Here is a 21979-nt window from a genome sequence, read left to right as displayed (position 1 = left end):
TGATTTCCATACATCTCTTTAACAGCATCCCATAAATCTGCAGAAGATTCATAATAGCTGAAAATTTCAGCAACATGTAATTCCATAGAATTAAGTAGCCATGTCTGCACCATCTTATCTTGGGCAATCCAAGATTTATACTGAGAAGAATTGACATCAGGAACAACAGTACTTTTGTCAATAAACTCAAGCTTTGATCTTCCACCAAGAGCTAACTGCACAGATCTTGACCAAGGAAGATAATTGAACTCATTCAACAAAACCGAACATAATCGTTGGTTTGTATGAACATCAAAAGTATTTGAAGGTAGAGAGGCCGAGGGACTGCCTGAGTCGGACATGATTGGAGTGATTTCGGCCATTTAGAAAACAAAACGAAGAATAAAAAAGACCTCCTCTGATACCATGAAGAAAAGGAAGATATAGAAGAATAAGTGTTTTTGTATTCTTAACATTTATGGAATTACAACCCTAGTATATATAGTAACAAGATCATATGCATCTCCGCACTTCTAGCTATGTTACTGACTAATGATATGTGAACACAATTAATGACTAATGAACACATTCAAAGTTGGCAGCCATCAAGGTTGAAGGTTGGCAGCCATCAAAGTTGACTAATGACATCCAATAGTTTCAGAATTGTGTTTTTGTAGAGCAATAAAATCGCCCAGGTAAACGTCAATCAATGGACGCGTCTTATGAAAATTAATTAGTTATGAAGATTTCATAATTAAGGCGTGCAATCGGACACTATGACCGATTGTATTGATTTTTCGTGGCATCAAAACATGAGAACCAATTAGGCTCCCAAATCAAGATTAAAAAACAGGAAGAAAAATATAAGGTAAATGATAGATCTTTTTGACTCCTCACCTATACTACTTGAGATAAGAGACTAGCGTCTTTGGTCACCATCACGATGACCGTCGGATTCACTAACCTTATCTTATTTTAGGTATCCAAATGATCAAGTAAGAGGCCAAACGATCCTCAAGCTCATCTTCCTCAGACGGACTCAAGAAGGTCTACTAATAAAAAATTCCTATTTTGTGTACAATATATATTCAGACTTCCGTTTAGCTCCTACTTGGGGTTTTTAATTTTTCCATTTTCAGTTTGTTTTATTTTGTTGAGTTTTATATGGTCCTGCCGCCATGGACTTTGTTTCAACTATAAGGACCACTACTGTTCAATTGGGTTGTCTTTGTTGGGCCTTTTTTTGCAGACTTGGACGCAATGTATGGCTTAGTATTGGGCTTATGGGCCGATATTGTTACTCAAGTGTTCAACAATGACGTTCCCCCGATAAAAAAGTATTCAACAACGACGCCTCAGTGGCTTTTGCGCGACATACAACAAACTAATATGGATGGCTACAAAAAACTGAAAACCACATATCCAACATCGGTTGGGAACATCCCAATCAATGGGTATATATGGACAAGTCCCTCATTTACTAATCAAATCAATGGGTATATATGGACAAGTCCCTCATTTACTAATCAACAAAGTCTTTTTCTTACACCAAGTGAGTTGGGTTTTGGCCAGTAATAATTGGGCTAAGAAGGAACAAAGTCGTGTTCGATGTATTTATGAGAACCGGATAACCTAAGACGGATAATATTGTTGGTATGTATGGGGGTGTGGATTTTTGATATGGTATCGGACCGATTTGATCTTATTGGACGTAAGCTCTACCCCACTTGTTGGTGGCATAGCCCAACTTTTGGGCTGTCCCTCTTTCCTTCGTTTTGGGCTGGGCTGGGCTGGGCTGTGGTGTTTCCTCTTTGTGCCATAAAAAAAGTCAACAGTGCTACATAGCCCAACTTTTGATAACTCAATGGAGTCCAAGTCTCTTAAACGAAATTTTAAAACGTTTACTCTAGATTTGAAAAAAAAATTACATATTCAGAATCAGCGCATAAAATCCTTTCTAACAAGATCCATTGTCGATGAGTCATTTCTAACAAAATCCATTATCGATGAGTTTTATCTGGTGGATCTTAATTTCAAATTTCATTTTTTTTTCAAAGATATTGTGCTTTAAAAAACAATAGAGTCTATATTAAAATAATAAATTTTAGACAATAAATTCTGAAATAAAAGATTTAGACAATAAATTCTGAAATAAAATAGTGGAATAAAACTATCATCATGTTATGCTCTCTTGGACTATCAAATTCTTGGACTACATGTCATTTTCAAAAAAAATAAGGACTAGGGAGGCCGAGTGTCATAAGTGATGGGCTTCAAGGCTCACAAAAAGCGACACCTTCAAGAATTTGTCCCACAAAAAAAATAGCCCACTTATGCCATTTGTACTACTTTGCGGATCCAGTGGATCTAGTAGTATACCCTTTGAGATTCTTGGGCCTTCGTCAGAGACTCAGAATAGGGGTGTCCATCGGATCGGGTTCCGGGTTATCGGACCGGGTTCGACCCGACCCGATTATTTTTGATAAATGTATGACCCGCCCGATAACCCTGTTAAGGAGTCACCGGGTTATCGGGTTCCGGGTCACCGGGTTACCGGTCCGGGTTCCGGGTTACCCGATAGCCCTAAACTTACGTACTACAATCTATAATCAGACAGTATTCAATAACCTGTAAATCTGTATCCAGTTTATTCAACAAAAATTTTATATGCAATAGATCAACAAAAATTTCTATCTGTACATGAAATACTACTGTTCCCTTTAATATAATAATTATTTTTCATTAATAAACATGCTCATTTCCCTACAACATTAAGTCATTAACCAGCTTGTTTGCAGCTGATTTTGGGAAAACAATATCAGAAACAAAACAACATTCAAATGACTGAATGAGACTAAAATATGCAGACTATCTCTTTTGAATGGTGTCGCCCATTCATTGCCATCAAATGAACAATAGATTGTGATCAAATATATCCAAAACAAGTGAAGACTTGAAGACACTCATAAACAATAAAGATAGTGACATACAGACATAGTGTCATACACAATAAATTAACAATACTTTAAAGATAGTCCAAAAACATAAGCCAATAATGATAAATGATTAAATGAGAACCACAAAGATAGTGCAAACTGCAAACAGAGAACTTGAGAGCCACCAAGCCAGTTTCAAAACCAGTTTCAAAACCTGCAAGCAAACAGAGAGCCAAGACCCAAGAATGTGAATACAAGCTAGTTTCAAGACCTGCAAACAACACCATGCAATGGCATTAACTAACTACAAACATACCATGTCTTCAAGTTGTCAACCTTCCAACACATTACATACACTTGCACTTGAGGAGTCTATCATAGTCATGGCACTAAGAGGTTCACATGGATAAGATCCACAGTCCAATTCTGAGAAAAATTTGTTCAGTTAACAAATAAGTAAATAACTCAAGTAAGTGCATATAAAATTTTTATAAGTTAACTAATTAGTAATTACCTTCTTGAGCAACCCTCTCCACTTCTTCAGCAGCATCATCATCAAGAATCATCTCATCAGTCTCAATTGAAATCACATTTTTCAACCAACTTTGTGTGCATAAGAGTGCTTCAACGGTTCTTGGCAGCAAGGAATTACGACGATCTGTTATCACACGACCACCAGTACTAAATGCAGATTCAGAAGCAACAGTCGAAGCGGGGATAGAAAATATATCCATAGCAATGGATGCAAGAATTGGAAATCTACCCTCCATCACTTTCCAAAAGTTTAATAAATCAAACTCATCCGTTGGATTCTCACGATCATCTGCCAAATACTTATCTAACTCCGATCTGGATATAGAAGTGGCATATTCAGCTCGATCACATACTATATCCCACATATTGGTGACCTTAGGCTTAGAGGTTGATGATGATGAGGATGAATTTGTATCACTTTTCTGAGATGAATGTGCAACATGTGACTGTGATTGTGGAGTTTCTAAAGATGAACAGTATTGTTCATATAAGTCCTCCAACAACTTTTTTGTCCCCTCGAATATTTCGGTACTAGTTGTTCTATCAAAAGATAGCTCTAAGCCTCTTTTGAAAACATCCAACTTACTCCTTGGATCAAGAACTAGAGCAACATAAACTAGCATGTTGACCTTTGAAGTATTTCCAAAATATTGATCATATTTGTTCATCATATCAACTGCCACTTCAGAAACTACTTTGTAATTGCTCGTCCGAGCTTCTTTCAAATGATCTCGGATAGCTTGAAACCGAAAGAAGTAATTATTGATTGTGACATAAGTACTACCAGATAATGCTATAGTGGCATCATAAAAAGGCTTCAAAAAAGGGATAAGCTTCCTAGCATTCTCCCAATCATTGAAACCAGGAGTACCAATAACACTTGTAGTGAGAACAGAGGCACGATAACCTAAATCTTCATGGTATAGGCGATCAAATACTAGTTCATACTCCACAGCAACTTCCAACATCAAATAAGTGGAGTTCCATCGTGTTGCGACATCAAGACACAAAGATTTAGTAATCACAACTCCAACTTGATTTGCACAATCCAAGAACTTGGATTGTCTCTTAGGAGACGATCTCACATACTTCACCGCATTCCTAATTTTTTCAATTGATTCAACACACTTTTGTAGGCCATGCTTCACAATCAAATTCAAGATATGAGCAAAACACCTAACATGGAGATAATTGCCACCCAACACATGTTTAGACCCATATTTCTTCATCCAATCTACTGCACCATCATTTGCAGCAGCATTATCAACAGTGATGCACATAATTTTTTCTATCCCCCACTCTTTAGTAACCCTCTCTAATTGCTTACCAATGCCCTCACCTCTATGGTCCTCAACCATACTAAAACTGATAATCCTCTTGTGCAATATCCAACTTTTGTCAATAAAATGCGCCGTTATACACATATAGCTTGTATTGTTGGAAGAGGTCCACATATCAGTCGTGAGACTAACTCTGCCGATGGAACCACTTAAAGACTCTTTCAACTTCAGCTTCTGAGCATTGTACAATTTGAAAACATGTCTAGCAACTGTTTGTCGTGATGGTACATTGAATTGAGGCTCCATAGTCTTGCAAAACTGTTTGAATTTGGGGCTTTTAACAATGCTGAATGGGAGTTCATCACAAATTATCCACTCAATTAGACTGTCACGGATTGCACTAGCATCAAATTTGTGAAGCCTCATTTCATTGATTAGGCTTGTACCATCCTTATCCATATCCCCATCATAAGATATTGTGTAGTTGTCCATGAGACCTTTATTAGCCTGCAAAACTTTGCACCTTTTGATGTGGGCTTTCAGATTCTTCGTGCCATGTTTATTGCCATCAGCCATGTATTTAGCCCCACAATGATTGCATATAGCTTGTGTATCTTTCCCTTCTACTATCACTCTCTTGAAATGATCCCAAGCTTCTGATCTCTCTTTTCTTTTTTTAGGTTTATCAGATGAAGATGTGATAGTATCAGTCTGTGTTGAAGCCCTAATTTCCTTTTCAGTTTGAGTAGGTGTAGGAGCTGGAGGTGGACCAATAGGTACTGTTGGTGGTAGAGGAGGATTTCTCCTTTTAGTTTTTGCCATCTGCATTATTAACATTCACAGTATGCATTAGACAGTAAACCAGTAATGCAGTATGCACTGTTTGCAATATAAGTTTATAAGACATAATGTAAATCACATACTCACATTAGGCAATATAACAAAGAAATAAAGAATGAAGAATGATCCAAAATAGTGGTTGCAATGCGTGAAGCCCTAAACCAACCAAGTCATGAAGATTGCATAACCAATTCAGACACTTAAGAAATTGGCATACAAAATACAATCGCATACACTGATACTGTGATACACTCAATTCAGACAAGAAAAGCACCTGGAGTTCTAATGACGTGATGCAATTTACATTAAAAACATAAACTTTGAAGACAAAAGACAAGAAAAACCATCATCTTTCTTTTTCCTTTTAATTAATAGAAAGAAAAAAAGTAAGAGTAGGAATTCTATTATCCCATTCGGAAGGATCTCATCTCATAATTATCCATGACTTGACTGTTTATGTCTCTAGCATGACCACTTGATGAAATGTGGAGGAAAGTGGGGTAAATGGCCGAGACTTAAAGACCTTTTTCCTCACTATCTCAATGACGACAGCACCAGGCAAACTTCCTCTTACAAAATGGTAGGACTTCAACTTGCTAATAAATGAGAAATCAGATATAAAATCTTATAGCATCGATTTGTTGTGCATGACTTCAAATAGAGATTAATGGCCTAATAGAGATTGAATACAAGTCTGCGGAGTACAGAGTACATAAATCCATGTAGAAGGAAGAAAATCAATTACCTGATCAGATTGCAAAGCTACTAGATCGGATCAAAAGCCCTATTTTCAACCCTTCAACAGAACCCCAAATCAAATACCCACCAGAACAGAGTACTCCAGTCTCCACTCTATCCAGTAATCAAATAGAAGTGATGTTATCCCTCTCCGTCTCAAGCAAGGCGGCGACAACAAAGACGATTGGATTCAGGCGACGATAGCGGCGGACGAGTGAAAAGTTGAAGATCGAGGTATTTCGTCGATGTCGAATGTCGATTTACAGAGTTAGGTTTTTCTAAAATAACAAATAATACTTTTAAGTTTTAACATAAATACATAACCTATATTCTATAATATTAAAAAACTTATCGGGTTATCGGGTCACCCGATAACCCGAAAATCCTTAAAAAATGGACCCGAGACCCAGACCTGTTAAGGACAAACCGGTCCGGGTTTGACCCGGCCCGATAAGAATTTGTTTAAACCCGTCCAATAAGAGCCGGGTCGGACCGGGTCTCCGGGTGGTTTCGGGTTGCCCGGCCCGATGGACACCCCTAACTCAGAATGTTAAATTGGGCTTATGTTCCAGATGGTTACTGGAGAATTGGAGTTATGATCTGCAAGCTAACCTAAAGTACACATTAACCATAAGCCAAAACTCTTCCAAGCGACAAAACCAAGATTATTTCTTGAATAAGATAAATATAATTTGAACACCTCCAAAAGCCACTTTCAAGATGCTTAATTGGAATATAATTTATGACCAAATATTATTCCTTGAAAATAAAAGAAAGCCAGAAAAAAAGAAAGTAAAAGAACCACCCTACATGACATGACTTTGAAATTCTCACTCTCACACAGATTTTAAACTTATTAATTAGTTTGGTGGAGGGAAGAATACAGCATCATTCATCCTCTTGGAGCTGAAGGCTTTCTCAATCTCTGGAGTCACATTGAATGAAGCTTGAAGCACCTGAGGACACAGTGCCTTCCACACTCCCGTCTTCCCAGCCAAGTTGGTGAATATGGGACTGCACAATAACAAAATCGCATCACATTAGGATTCAAAAACAATTTTTTTGATAACCGAAAATTCTCCAACCCGACAAACCCATTGAGCAACTGAGCCAGCACAACAAGTCTACCGAATCAATTTCACCATCCCAACTCAAAACCACTACCAAACAAATCAGATATGTCAAATTAGCTAGAATGAGAAAGAAAAATCCTTACTTGGGAGTAGTGATGATGGAGAACCACTCCATTCCATCAGGACTAGCGATCTTAGAAACCACACAGAACCTGGGAACAATGAACAAACAACCAGCCTTGAGAGTAGTTTCCAGGATTCTTTTCCCATCAGCACCAACAACCTCAACACGCCCGCTGCCCCTCACAATATAAGTCACCTGCAAAGCAGAGTCACAAGAAAACCCAGGAGAACACATGGACCCTCCATCGATTCTAACCAAATCTGCACCAAGCCCACCTTCACCAACCAAAGGAAGGTTCTTGGTGTTCAAAACCACAACTCTGCCTCCATTCTTTATGTCAATGTCCAATGGAGCCTCCTCACAGTTCAATGCGAGGCCATTTCTGTGTTCCTTCTTGGGCTCCGGCATCTTGATATTGTCTCCAAGCCTCACAATTCCACTGCCAGTTTGTGTTGTGACAAGAGATTTCACAACCTTCTCGTCCAGATCCCATGCTCTGCACACGAATTCGGTTGAGAAGCCAGTCATTAGGCCGTTTGTTCCGGTGAGGAAGAAGTCGGTGAATTCGCCGGTTTTGTGAGCTTTGGATGTGTCTCCCATGAAGAGAACCACTAGTTCAGTGTCCTCCTTGTTGAACCACCATGTTACAGTGCCGAATGGGAGAGCCATGGCATCGCCTTTCTTGATTGCGATCACCTTCTCCTCCGATTCCGGGAGCACAATCCCGGCCACACCATTGCCTGGACGAAACCATTTCAAAATTGGAATTAGTTGCGGAATGTAATAAAATCGGATTAACCCACATTATCAAATCACACAAACAGGAAAGGAACAGTCAATTTTCAATCAAAGATCTGAATGACTGAATGGGTTACTCCATATAGTAAAATCTAAATCACATTGGTTGAATCCTAACCCTGAAGATTCAAGTCACAGAACAGAACAGTTTGCAAATTTATGTAACCGTACAATCACTACCTTGAAGAACATAGGCCACCTTATGTGAATCGGAGTAGCGAGGAAGGGCAAAGCCGTTCTTCTCAAGAGCAAGCTTGGCTGCGCCTATGTTTCCTTCACGCAGCATTGGAAGCTCAGATGGTGACCATGAGAAGTAGGAGCCACCATTACCTCCATAAACTTTCTTAGCCAACTTTGGTGTAAGATCAAGATCCATTGTTTTGATATCTTTTCGAACAGAACAGATGAAAAAGATTTGATGAGAATGTACGAGGATTAGTGGGTGGTTGGGGATGTATTTATATTGTTTTGGAAAACGAAGTCAGCTGATCATTAGGAATTGAAATCCTGATTAACCCATATATTTCGAGATTTACTGTAACTCAAAAAACTAATTACCATCAAGATAATCGGACTTGGTCTTCTTTGTTATGATTGGTGCAGTTGGATAGGATAAATAATGGATAATTATAATATTCGGTTCAAAGTTGTACGATGGATTCGTATAGGATCATAAGACAATTATTATAGATTAATGATAATTGAATTCGATAATTATATGGTGGATTATAATATAAATCATATCCACTCCAATCTAAAAACTTTGATAATTATCAAAAAAACAAAGGACAAAGTCAAACTAACATTAATTGAGCCAAATAAATGAATTCTTATTAATTAATTTATATCCTTAATAATTTGCCTGAAAGTTTTGTCCTTAAAAAAATTTAACTAACCTAACTTATGACCCAAGTAATATCAATTCCGATAGAACACAAACTAATTTTGGATAAAACCCAATGGATCCTCGTATTCCCAAGTACCATGCTATGGAAAGAATTCTGGGTGCATCTGAATTCCGAACCCCCTTTGATTTTGTTTCTTTGGGTTCAATTTCTCTAGAGTATAAGGTTGAAGATACGTAAAAGTACAGAATTGACCCATCTACTTTGTTATTTGGATCAAAAACGCCCTTAAACTTTATTTTGGATCAAAAAAGCCCGTACACTTTGGAGAATGATACAAGTGAACCCTTCTGTCAATCTCCCGTTAAAAAACGTTGATGTGGCAGTTAAGTGTAATTGTTTTTTATTTTTCATTTCTTACGTGTCGTATCTCAACGGTCAAAAGAACAGAAATCCTATAAGGTACATGCCTATATCAACGGCATCATGTAATACATGCTGCCACAGCTTGTGCTTAAGGAATAGTTTGTGAAACCTGCAAGGTGATGTTTTTGTCACTTGTGGCCTCTCATCTTGGTTAGTGTCAGTTCTCAATGAGTTTCCATGACTCATTTCCAGATCTTCCAAGGAATATTTGATAGACACTTCAAGACAATTTCAAACGTTGCAGATGCAAATTAATGGACGATATCAGAACTCGACATAAACCAAAGGAAATGCCAACAACTCATGCCCTTGAACCATATTATTTTCATATCTAGTAATATTCACCATAGTCTATGAGCTTTCATTGGAAGGATTATTAGACAGAGGCAGAAGAGAGGATAGCCTTTTACTTTGGTGGAGGGAAGAAAATGGCATCTGAAGTCCTCTTCGAGCGGAACAGACCCTCTACCTCTGGAGGCACATTGAAGGCTGCCTGGAGTACTTCAGGAGATAAAGCCTTCCAAACAGAAGTAGCACCAGCCAAATGGGTGAATATGGGGCTGCAACAATTAACCAAAGACAATCATCTTAGTTAGAGCAATTAACAGCCAAATGGGTGAATATTGGGTTTAATTTTAATTCTTCAGATGGACAAAAGCTCTGACACTGCTGCTCCCAGAATATTAAGAAAATGAAACTTCTATATATTATTATTAGGAAATTAAAGGATTCTTTAAATTCATGATATAAAGCAAATCATTTAGATTTTATGCATGGCAGACATATTGGAGCATTAGTCATTCAATGAACTCAATCAATAGATTTCATTGCAAGGGACATGTTATGGAAAAAAAGATTTGCATAGCCTGATTTAGATCGAAATTTTGACCATATAATTATACAAAGAAATTTTAAAAACATCAAAAGAAAGGCAAGGTGATGATGTAAAGATAATGGAACTCACTTGGGAGTAGTAATGATGGAGAACCACTCCATCCCATCTGGATCACCGATCTTCGACACAACAAAAAACCTTGGTACAATAAACAAATTACCCCCTTTAAGAGTTGTTTCGAGAACCTTGCGACCATCAACACCAACAACTTCAACACGGCCACTACCCCTAACAACATAAGTCACCTGCAAGGCTGAGTCGCAAGAGAAACCAGGAGAGCACATGGCATTTCCATCTAACCTAACAAGGTCAGCACCAAGTCCAACCTCACCAACCAAAGGAAGATTCTTAGTATTCAAGACCACAACCCTTCCACCATTCTTAACATCTACATCTAATGGTGCTTCCAAACAGTTCAGCACCATACCTTCACGGTGTTGCTCTATTGGCTCAGGCATCTTATGAGATGGATCAAGCTTAACAATTTCATTGCATGATTGGCTTCCAACAAGGGACTTCACAATGTTTTCTTCCAAGTCCCATGCTCGACTTACAAATTCAGCTGAGAACCCAGTGAAAATGCCTTTGGAACCCGTCAAAAGGAAATCAGTGAATTTGCCAGCTTTGTGGGCTTTGGAGGTTTCACCCAAGAACAGAACTACCAGCTCAGAGTCCTCTTTGTTGTACCACCATGTAACAACTCCAAAAGGAATGGCAATGGCATCGCCCTTCTTAATTGCAATGACCTTCTCTTCAGATTCAGGTAGGACAATTCCAGCCACACCATTTCCTTAAAATTGGATAATAAATAATAATTATATAAGCTTAAAAGTAAACAGAACATACTAATAGTAAACAGAACAAGCTGATATGATTTACCATCAGGAGATCAACAATGAATTGATGACTTCTGGTGATAAGATTGCATGAATTACAGTACAAAGACCAAGATTGACTCGTAGAATAAGTAAACCTAAATTTATCATCATTCTATGATCACAATATAGCATTGATGGTTTGTCCAACATGACAGTCAAATTCAGTCAATGTCTTCTTCTTCAAAAAAATGCCGATGCAGTAAAATTTCAATACCCTGTGCTCCAGCACATAGATTTCAGAACAAGCATAGAATGAATTTCAGCCATTCCTGATTTAATTCTGAAGATATGTTGAAAGATCTGAGACCAGTTTATCTCAAAATTTCAAACAGCTATTTGGACTTTCCTTGTAAAATGTATTATGTGCATACATACATCCAATTTCTGCAGGAAGAGTGTGAATCTAGCTCAACTTAAATCTAAAACGACAAACACTAGCATACTGTCTACTGTAAGATCATTAGTTTAATAGTACCGTCTCCATCATCAAACTCAGTTTTTAAACAAGAACCAAACACGGTTAGCCAAGAATTTGACCCTTAATTAACGATGGAAAGTTCAACGATGACGAAAGATGGTCTACAATAAAGTAGCAATCAATTACTAAAGGCACAAAAATAAGAATCAAGCTAGAAAAATATCAGTGAAGTTTACCTTGAAGAACGTGAGCAACCTTTGAAGAATCGGAATAGCGAGGGAGTGCGAAACCATTCTTCTCAAGAGCGAGCTTGGCCGCGCCAATGTTGCCTTCCCCTAGCATAGGCAGCTCGTTGGGGCACCACGCGTAGTAGGCGCCACCATCGCCTTCGTACACTTTCTTCGCCAACTTGGGAGTGAGATCAATATCCATGGTGTTTCTTTTAGTTTCTCAACGAATCCCGAGAACCAAACAGCCTAGCAGGTAAAAGGCAAGGTATAGGGTGGAATGTAGCGGAATCAAATTAATTCGGGATTAGAGTGAAGGAAACGTTTGTTTCTCTGCTCTGACAAGACACGTCAGCAGCACAATTCCCAATCCCTTCTTTTGGATTAGTGATGTTGCAGAAGTGCGATTCTTGCAAGAAAAAGGAAAAAGGGTGTGGTGTGGAAGGAATAGGATGCATTTTTTGGATGGATTACAATTGGATGATGTTTAAGTAATCTAACTTTAATATCCATTTTATTACTCTCTTTCTCCTCGCACAATCAGAGTAGGAGAATATCTGTATTGCTTTTGTTGCAAGTCCAAAAGCAATGATGTAATGTGTGAACATGAATTATTTTTGCACATTTTGCAAATTTCTGAACTGGAAAACTTGACATAGTTGAGTGCCTAGATCAAGTATATGTAGAAAATATGAAAAAACTGACTGCTATATGGACAAGAGAATAATCCGCTTCACTTGATACATTATACACGAGTATACATTTATATATATATGATAACTCACCTACAATCATGGGAAATTACTGAGTGTGAATTCAATACAAATTAGGACATCAAATCCCTATAATTACTCCAATCAACTCACGTCAACAACATCAAATCCCTATAATTACTCCAATCAACTCACGTCAACACTCCCTCTCAAGTTGGTGCATATATATCTCCAATGCCCAACTTGGTAAGTGAGTTGTGAAAGATCCTGCTGGAAACCGCCTTTGTTAATATATCTGCTAGTTGATCTTCAGATTTAACAAATGGAAATTGAACTATCTTGGCTTCGAGCTTTTCCTTGATAAAGTGTCGGTCCACTTCAACATGCTTTGTACGATCATGTTGAACGGGATTTTGAGCAATATCTATGGCTGCCTTATTATCACACAACAAGTTCATCGCCGACACTGGTGGATAACCAATCTCTGTAAGCAAGTGTTTTAACCAAAGTAATTCACAGAGTCCCTTGGCCATTCCTCTAAATTCAGCTTCCGCACTAGATAACACCACAACTTTCTGCTTCTTACTCCTCCAAGTGACTAGGTTCCCTCCCACAAAAGTAAAATACCCTGACGTAGACCTTCTATCCGTGATACTTCCTGCCCAATCTGCATCCGTATAACCCCCAATGTCCATAGAATTTTTTCTCTCTGCACTTGTATAATCATCAATGTCCAGATGGTTATTTTTTGAGAACATCAGTCCCTTTCCAGGAGATGACTTCAAATATCGAAGTATACGAACTACTGCATCCATATGATCCTCACTTGGATTGTGCATAAACTGGCTTACTACACTAACTGCATATGAAATATCTGGTCGTGTATGTGATAAATAAATTAGTTTTCCAACTAACCTTTGGTACCTTTCTTTATTAGTGGGAACTTGATCAGGATATTCACCCAAGTGATGATTCTGTATTGTCGGAGTATCTGCAGGTTTGCAATCCAGTAATCCAGTTTCTGAGAGAAGATCTAGTACATATTTTCTTTGGGATAGGAATATGCCATGCTTTGATCTAGCTACCTCAATACCCAAAAAATACTTAAGCCCTCCGAGATTCTTCATCTCAAATTCTGCTGCCAAGTGTTCTTGAAGTCTTGAAATCTCCTTTTCATCACTTCCTGTAATTATCATATCATCAACATAGATTATCAAGGCTGTTACCTTCTCCATTCGGTGCTTCAAAAATAGAGTATGGTCAGAATTGCTTTGTTTAAAACCAAATTTCTTCATGGCTAAGCTGAATCGCCCGAACCATGCACGAGGTGATTGCTATAGGCCATACAACGCTTTCTGTAGTTTACACACAACCTTCGTCATTTGTGGCGATGTAGCATATCCAGGTGGAATATCCATGTATACTTCCTCCTTGAGATCGCCATGGAGGACGGCATTTTTTACGTCAAATTGATGTAATGGCCAATCCAAATTTGCAGCTAAGGATAGTAGTACCCTAACTGTATTTAGTTTGGCCACCGGAGAGAATGTCTCTTGATAGTCAATGCCATACGTTTGTGTAAATCCCTTCGCCACAAGTCTCACCTTATATCTTTCAACGGATCCATCTGCCTTGTATTTGATATAAAAGACCCATCTACATCCCACTGTTTTCTTCTCTCTCGACAGAGGAGTAAGAGTCCACGTCTGGTTGTTCTGTAATGCCTCCATTTCCTCTTTTATTGCCCGAGTTCATCTAGGATCGGTCAAGGCTTCTTCAATTTTATTGGGTACAAACTCGGAGGATAAGTGATATGCTAGTGCTTTTAGTGGAGCAGATAATCTTTGAGAAGACACATGATTTGCGATCGGATATTGTGACTTCTTCACCTTGTAATCTGGAGAGTATCGGTCCGGTGGTTTCCCCCGGTTGTGCCTGGGAGGTAATTGATAACTAGTAGGAATGTCAGTACCATATATGGATGGAGGAGTGGTAGGAGAGCTTACCTCAGGAATATTCTCAGGAGTTTGGACGTCTGGTACTGTAAAGTAAGGGGGGTCTTCTGTTCCAGTCTTTGCCACATTATGCTCGTCTGGTTCACTCATTCTCGACTGATCAATCTCACCCTTCGAGATAGACTGCTGCTCAACATTTGATGATGTTATGCTCTCACCCTCAACCGAACCCAGACCACCCGGACCCACTATGATGGGCTGCTGCTCATGCTCATGCTCATGCTCAATTGGACTTTGCAGTGGCCAATTCTGCTCTTCACTTCGTACCTCCCTCTGAAGAGGAGAATTGCAACCCGAAGGAGAAAAATATGTCTCAGATTCTAAGAAAGTAACATCCATGGTTACGTACATCCGGCGGGTTGCAGGATGATAACAACGATAACCTTTTTGATTTGTCCCATATCCCAAAAAAATGCAACGTATAGCACAAGGATCAAGCTTAGTACGCTGATTTTTATGGAGATGTACGAAGGCAGTGCATCCAAAAATACGAGAAGCAAGCATCAAAATAGAAGGTAGTGGGCTGTGTGCGGAAAGTGCTTGCATAGGAGTCTGAAAGTCTAACACTTGCGATGGCAAGCGATTCAAGAGATAGACTGCCGTGCATACAGCATCAGCCCAGTACTGACGAGGCACAAGAGCTCCAATAAGAAGAGCCCGAGCAGTTTCTAAAATATGTCTATTTTTGCGCTCAGCAATACCATTTTGTTGTGCTGTCTGAGAACATGTAGTTTCATGAATAATGCCATGAGTTTGAAAGTACCGTTTGAAATCTTGATTAACATATTCTCCACCGTTGTCAGATCGAAGAATCTGAATTTTAGCGGAAAATTGGGTCTGAATCATAGTATGAAAGATCTGAAACATATTGAACACATCATGCTTATGTTTCATCAAATAAATCCATGTCATCCGTGTGCAATCATCAACAAAAGTAACAAACCATTGAGTACCAGACTGAGTAGAAATGGGAGAGGGTCCCCAAACATTAGAATGAATTAAATCAAAAGGAGTAGCATTCTTATTGGAACTTAAAGCATAAGACACACGGGTACTTTTCGCCAAAATGCAAGTGTCACACTTAAAATCGGAGTCATTCAAATCTGAAAATAAATCAGGTAATAAATGCCTCAAGTAAGTGAACGATGGATGCCCCAAACGACGATGCCATAACCAAATCTGTCTTGTCTTCACACCAGTTGAATGTTGCATACTGTTAGCCCTGCCTGGACTGAAGTCATCCATGTAGTATAACCCCCCTACTTTAGTACCACGACCAATTATCTCCTTGGTAAGAATATCCTGAAGAAAACAAAAGCCCGGATACATTAGTGCACAACAATTCAATTCTGTAGTAGCTTGGCCAACAGATAGCAACTTATTTGAAAGAGACGGAACAAGTAAAGTATGAGATAGTGATAAGGATGGTGACAAAGCCACAGTGCCAGCTCCTGTGACCGGATACTCTACCCCATTTGCGTTGGCAATATTACTCCGTCTAGGTTGAGAAGTACTAACAAAATCATTAGCATCAAATGTCATGTGATCCGTTGCTCCCGAATCAATTATCCATCCATTATGATTACGGTGACTAGTACTAAGTAGAGAATGGCCACAGTTACCTGAATCACTGAGTGTTGTAGAGCCGTCAATGGGAGATTCTACCTGTGGAATTAAGGACAACTGAGGTTCGGCATTAACCAGTGCTGCCCGACCAGAAACACCACCTTTTCCACCAGCTTCTCGTTGCTTCTTAGCCTTGAATTCAGTCCACCATTCTGGGTAGCCATGCAATTTGAAACAAGTTTCATGAGTGTGTTTAGGATTACCATAGTGTGTGCACCCTTCACCTTCTAATTGAGGTTTAGACTTGGAGACTGGTTTTCCCACACTTCCAGAGTGTCCAGTTCCATGCGGCATCAGTAGTAAAGAGGGAGGTTGTTGGGTCATATCTGAACTGGGCCGGTTTTGTCCTCCAACACGTCCCGTTGGTCGTGTGCCTCCTTTTGATGCCATCACTCCTCCAGTTGATACATCCCACGTGCCTATCATCACAGACTGTCTTAAATCTTCTCTATGAACCGATGCATATGCCTGCTCCACTGTGGGAAACGGTTTCGTCTGGAGTACATCACTTCGGACTTTATCAAGGCGATCATCCAAGCCATCCAGGAATGTATATACACGATCTTCTTGTATAAGCAAATTATATTTGCAAATATCACTCTCACATGTCATCGGGTTTGGTCGTCGAAAATCAATTTCTCTCCACAATCCTTGGAGACTATTGTAATACATCTCAATGGATCCACCGGCTTGTCTAAGCCGGGATACCTTCCGTTTCAGATCATATACCTGAGAAGTGTCTATGCCATCAAAATATGTTGTAGCAAGTGCATCCCATACTGCTTTTGCTGTAGAGAATCTAACAAAGTTGCTAATCAGCCCTGGATCCATAGAATTTATTAACCAACCTTTGACAATGGAGTCTTCAGTTCGCCATCTTCGGTAGGTCGGATCTGTTTGTTCAGGTTGTTTGTATTCTCCATTGATATATCCCAACTTGTCTTTCCCAGAGATAAACATCTCTACAACTTGGGACCATAATGGATAGTTGGTGCCATCCATCTTTATTCCAATTTGTGCAGCGGAAGAATCTTGAGTAGGTATTGGAGTTGGTGTGATCTGTGTCTGGGTAAGTAGTTGTGTTAATCTTGAAGTCAAGTCTTCAATGGATAGGTTGTTTGTGGAGTTAGCACCGGTGGATGTAGCACTGGTGGATGTAGCACCAGTGGAGTTTTCGGGGTTTTCCATGGTGATAAAGAAAGAGGTGTTTGGCTAATGTTTCAAGTTGAGTAGAGACCCTAAGATCCCTGCTCCGATACCATGTAGAAAATATGAAAAAACTGACTGCTATATGGACAAGAGAATAATCGGCTTCACTTGATACATTATACACGAGTATACATTTATATATATATGATAACTCACCTACAATCATGGGAAATTACTGAGTGTGAATTCAATACAAATTAGGACATGAAATCCCTATAATTACTCCAATCAACTCATGTCAACAACATCAAATCCCTATAATTACTCCAATCAACTCACGTCAACAACATCAAATCCCTATAATTACTCCAATCAACTCACGTCAACAGTATATATGTCAGTCGAAGAATGTCAGCAATAAGCGTACGTTGTTCATTTTATTTAAATTATGCGTTATGAAAGCCCGTATCTTTATTGCTGCTGCAAAGCTTATACATGCTTTATAAAATCATGTACATTATTTGATAGAAAAATTGTACATTAAATGCTTAGGAGAAGAAGAAGCCGATGAAGAAGATGACGGTGAAGATAGAAGAAGAGATGATGATGATGGAAATGAAAAAAAAAATAATATGAAAAACTAGAAGATTGGAAAATTTTATTGTTTTAATTTTTTATTTATTTAACTTTAAACTTTCGATAGTGCTAGATATTATGGATGCAAAATTTACGTGTCATGCTAACTAGGTAGGATGACATGGAAATTTTTAAAAGAGGAGGACAACTAAGGTAATTTCAGACCCATTACTTCTCTAAGAGCATCCACAATGGGTGCTCTTTAGAGTGCTTGAAATCTTTCTTGATAATTTAGTGCTATATGTCTATAATGGACACATTTTGACACTCCAAAACATATGAAAAATTTGTAGCTATTCCATATTTGGAGTGCTTCTTGGTTCATGAATAGTGAAGAGAGAAGATAAAAAGGAAGAGAGAGGTGATGAAAAGGAAGAGAGAGATGAGGGAGAAACTGAGTATGGAGTGTTGGCTCAAATGTGTCCATTGTGGGTGTATTGGAATGTAGCACTTGTTAAATTGATAATTGCACAATAATTGATGTGTTTGGAGTGTGGACACAAGTGTGCCCTCTGTGGATGCTCTAACTCTCTAGCACAGACTTTTCCATAACGCAGATTTTCCCAATTTGATGGCCACTTATACATAATGATAGCACTAGTCATGACACATGGGACTGTCCCATGACATGACAATTTCAATCCAAACAAAAATCAAGAAAATAAATGGGTGGGCTTCCTTTTCCGAGACTCTCACTTTCTCCCTTCTCTCCTTTCTCTTCTCTCTCTCCAACCACTCTCCATCTACAACCCTTCTCTCTCCAACCACTCTCCATCTGTAACCCCTCTCTCGATTCGTCTCCTACAGACATCGCCGTAGATCTAATGATGAAGACGACGACACTACTGTTAGATGGTGATGAGGAAGCCGTGGAGAAGCACTAGTGGAGGTTAGTGGTCTTGAAAATTTATAAAGGTGAGACCTTTTAATGCAAGGGAAGAGAGTAAAGAGTCTACTTCCCATCAAATTTCAAAAAAAATTGATTTTGTTTAGGATTATCACTGAGAAGAGTGAAAACCTTGATTTTCTAGAGGGAGAAACATTCAACACACCACTTTTTCAAATTTTATAATTTTCATATTTTGTTTTGTCCTTATTTTATTTTGGGAATTTGGGAATCAGTTTGTAGATTGAAGACCAAATACTATGTAATTATCAACCAAAACTATGTAATTAGGACATGTATAAAATGAGATAGTCATATCTTCATTGCTTGGTTTGTCTGGGTTGGTGGATCGCTGTTGTTGTTTCTTGGCTGGTTAGTTGTAGTTCTTATTGCGAGGGCAGCTTAAGTTACTGTGCCCGCTGTTTCGGGTCTTCCATGTTGGCTTTGGTGTTTTGGGGTCTTTCATGTTATGGATTTGTTTATTTTTCGTGCTTGTGTTGTTTTTGCCTCAAAACTGGTAGGGGCGCTCTCCCCTTTCTTTAGACATTCAAAGCAATGTGAATCCAATGTGAGTAATTACATTATTTCCAATACGTAAGTACACATTGATATTTTTTACTTATATTATTCCAATACGTAATTACATTGATAATTTTTAATTACAAAACAACAATGAATAATTGTATTATTCTAATAAGTAATTATACATTGATAATTTGTAATTACATTATTGTGGTTTACTTACACAATTCACAATATATTACTCTAAAATCATAATTAAAAATTATCTTCTCAAAATTATATAACAATATATCGAATCATCAAAATACTGAGTTCAAAATATACAAATATCAATATGGATCAAATTTGTTTCCTGTTTTGATGCCCTTGACAATATATATGTAATTACATTGTTTGCAAATCCAATTACACTGGATAAATTTATAATTACACATTATACTGTCTTAATTATATCTCATAAACAATCTGGATACTGTCTTAATTATATCTCATAAACAGTCTGGATGATTACAAAACAACAAGAGATAATTACGTTATTTCAATTCAAAATTACACATTGATAATTTCTAATTAGATTATTGTGGTTATATTTACACATTGATTTAGGTCTTGTCATGTCTCTCGTGGATGAGAGAAAAAAAATAAATACGAGTTGAAGATAAACATAAGAGAGAAAAGTAAAGAAGTTTAGCTTTTTCGAAATGCGGATCTAGATAAGTTTACATTTCTTACATGGAGAAGACGGTGGAGAGAGAAACTCCTCTGTATACGTAAAATCTAACACGCTAGATAAATGTCTATTTCTTATGAGGAATTAATGCTAATTCTTAAATGCCTATATATCTATGTGGCAAGTGTATGTACACTTATGGACATGAAATTAATGCTAATTCTTAAATGCCTATGTACTTATGTGGCAAATGTATGTAAACTTATGGACATTTATTCTAAGGACGTTTAGTGTTTCGTATACATAAATACTTTTTTTCGGACTACATAAAAACTAGTTATATGCCGGCGCTTCATGCGGTCTGTTTTAAGAACTTTAGTATCTCGTATAAATAAATGAAAATGATCATAATAAACGTTAAAAAATTAACATGCTAAAAAAGTGTCAATTGTAAAAGCATACAACATTTGTATTGTAATAAAAAAATTAATCGTTAATTTGAAAGAGTCAAAAGAAAGATTTACCATTTTTTCCACCATTTTTAAAAAATATTTTCACAATAACAATGTTAGAGAATATTTTGGAATTTTGGGGATGAGAACCAAAGTTCACAGCAGTGGTAGTCTTGTAGAGGAACCAATATTTAACGTCATCAACACTTTTCGGGTACAATGTTTTGTTGTGGCCCATAAAATTTATTTATAGAATAGAGTACAAAGTATCCCAATTTAGGTTTTAAAAACAATCAATAAGTTATTTAAGATCTTCACTTCCTCAATATCAATTAATTTTTACAAAAATATTTGAAAAATTTATCGTTATAGCAAAAAATTAGTCTATATGAAGGTAGCCACCAACGTCAACGTGTTGAAGCCAAAATCTTTGATATTGCTTCCAAGTTACCCACTCCTTCAATTACAATTCCCAAAGAAGCAAAACCAAGTGTAAAATTACACTTTAGCAGAGAAAGCTATCATAGAACTTATTTGATAAATTCCCTCTAGTAATCCCCTGTATCAGAATTGTTCTCACCTCTATAACAGCTAACCTATACTCAGGAAAGTGAGACTCTCATGATTATGCATGTACGCTAAATCTAGTGATTGCCCAATTCTTACAGGTTAACAAACAATAATCTGAACACCTATCCATTGCACCAAACTAATTGGTAGATATCCATACCTCTAAGTTGTTTGATATTGAAGATGCGTGCAAATGACTATGCAGCCATTTTTAAGTCCTCATGTGCTACAATCAGATAATAATCCCGCTTTTTTTATGGCATCACTTTGTTTGATGTATTGGCTTCAGGCCTCACAATTTGTAAAAGAAAATCCAACTTGAGTTTGAACTAAAGCACATTAAAAAACAACCAAGCTTGAGCAGAGGAACTAAGAGAAGAGGCAAGTATAAAGGCAAAATGTCAATGACAAAATGTTCAAATGAATAATTCAAATTAGTAAATTAGCCTTTTCTTCATAGTTTGAGCAAGTATATGCCCATTCATCAAACATAAAGTAATCTAACAGTGAAAATATAAGCATGGCATGAATATTGGGAGAACATACCATATTATATTCTTATAGTTTAAGAGAGTCAAGAGATAGAGCCATTTGTTGATCACCAAAGAACCCCTTCTCTGCTGACAATGAATCCAAATTGCCTGTAGTTTCTCTCAGCTGTGCTTCAAGCATCTCAATTCCTGATACAGAATCAATAGTATTATCAAATTATTGCAATTTATACAATTAGAGTGGAGTACTTTCAATTT

The 21979-nt window shown here is 37.8% G+C and overlaps 2 protein-coding genes across 2 annotated transcripts; both read right to left on the bottom strand.

Annotated features, from left to right (window-relative positions):
• Positions 1 to 6998: 6998 nt before the first annotated feature.
• LOC119992088 (glutelin type-D 1-like) lies at positions 6999 to 8753 on the bottom strand. Its single transcript, XM_038838711.1, has 3 exons — positions 8483 to 8753; positions 7524 to 8244; positions 6999 to 7321 (listed from the first exon to the last, which is right to left on the bottom strand). Exons 1-3 carry the CDS (start codon positions 8676 to 8678, stop codon positions 7168 to 7170), a joined length of 1071 nt encoding a protein of 356 aa, XP_038694639.1. The 5' UTR covers positions 8679 to 8753; the 3' UTR covers positions 6999 to 7167.
• Positions 8754 to 9799: 1046 nt separating this feature from the next.
• Positions 9800 to 12457, bottom strand: LOC119990813 (glutelin type-A 1-like). Its single transcript, XM_038836930.1, has 3 exons — positions 12001 to 12457; positions 10538 to 11258; positions 9800 to 10133 (listed from the first exon to the last, which is right to left on the bottom strand). The coding sequence occupies exons 1-3, from the start codon at positions 12194 to 12196 to the stop codon at positions 9980 to 9982; spliced, it is 1071 nt and encodes a 356-aa protein (XP_038692858.1). The 5' UTR covers positions 12197 to 12457; the 3' UTR covers positions 9800 to 9979.
• Between the last annotated feature and the right edge of the window lie 9522 nt (positions 12458 to 21979).

Source organism: Tripterygium wilfordii, chromosome 22 (assembly GCF_013401445.1).
Source record: "Tripterygium wilfordii isolate XIE 37 chromosome 22, ASM1340144v1, whole genome shotgun sequence".
Classification (NCBI taxonomy): Eukaryota; Viridiplantae; Streptophyta; class Magnoliopsida; order Celastrales; family Celastraceae; genus Tripterygium; species Tripterygium wilfordii.
This window is presented reverse-complemented; position numbering and strand designations above follow the sequence as displayed.

Coding starts and splice junctions, on each gene's coding strand:
- LOC119990813 (XM_038836930.1), bottom strand. CDS start 12,196: ATGGATATTGATCTCACTCCCAAGTTGGCGAAGAAAGTGTACGAAGGC. Junction 11,259..12,000: donor GGTTGCTCACGTTCTTCAAG/GTAAACTTCACT, acceptor TCCAATTTTAAG/GAAATGGTGTGGCTGGAATT. Junction 10,134..10,537: donor TCCATCATTACTACTCCCAA/GTGAGTTCCATT, acceptor TAATTGTTGCAG/CCCCATATTCACCCATTTGG.
- LOC119992088 (XM_038838711.1), bottom strand. CDS start 8,678: ATGGATCTTGATCTTACACCAAAGTTGGCTAAGAAAGTTTATGGAGGT. Junction 8,245..8,482: donor GGTGGCCTATGTTCTTCAAG/GTAGTGATTGTA, acceptor GGTTTCGTCCAG/GCAATGGTGTGGCCGGGATT. Junction 7,322..7,523: donor TCCATCATCACTACTCCCAA/GTAAGGATTTTT, acceptor GTTATTGTGCAG/TCCCATATTCACCAACTTGG.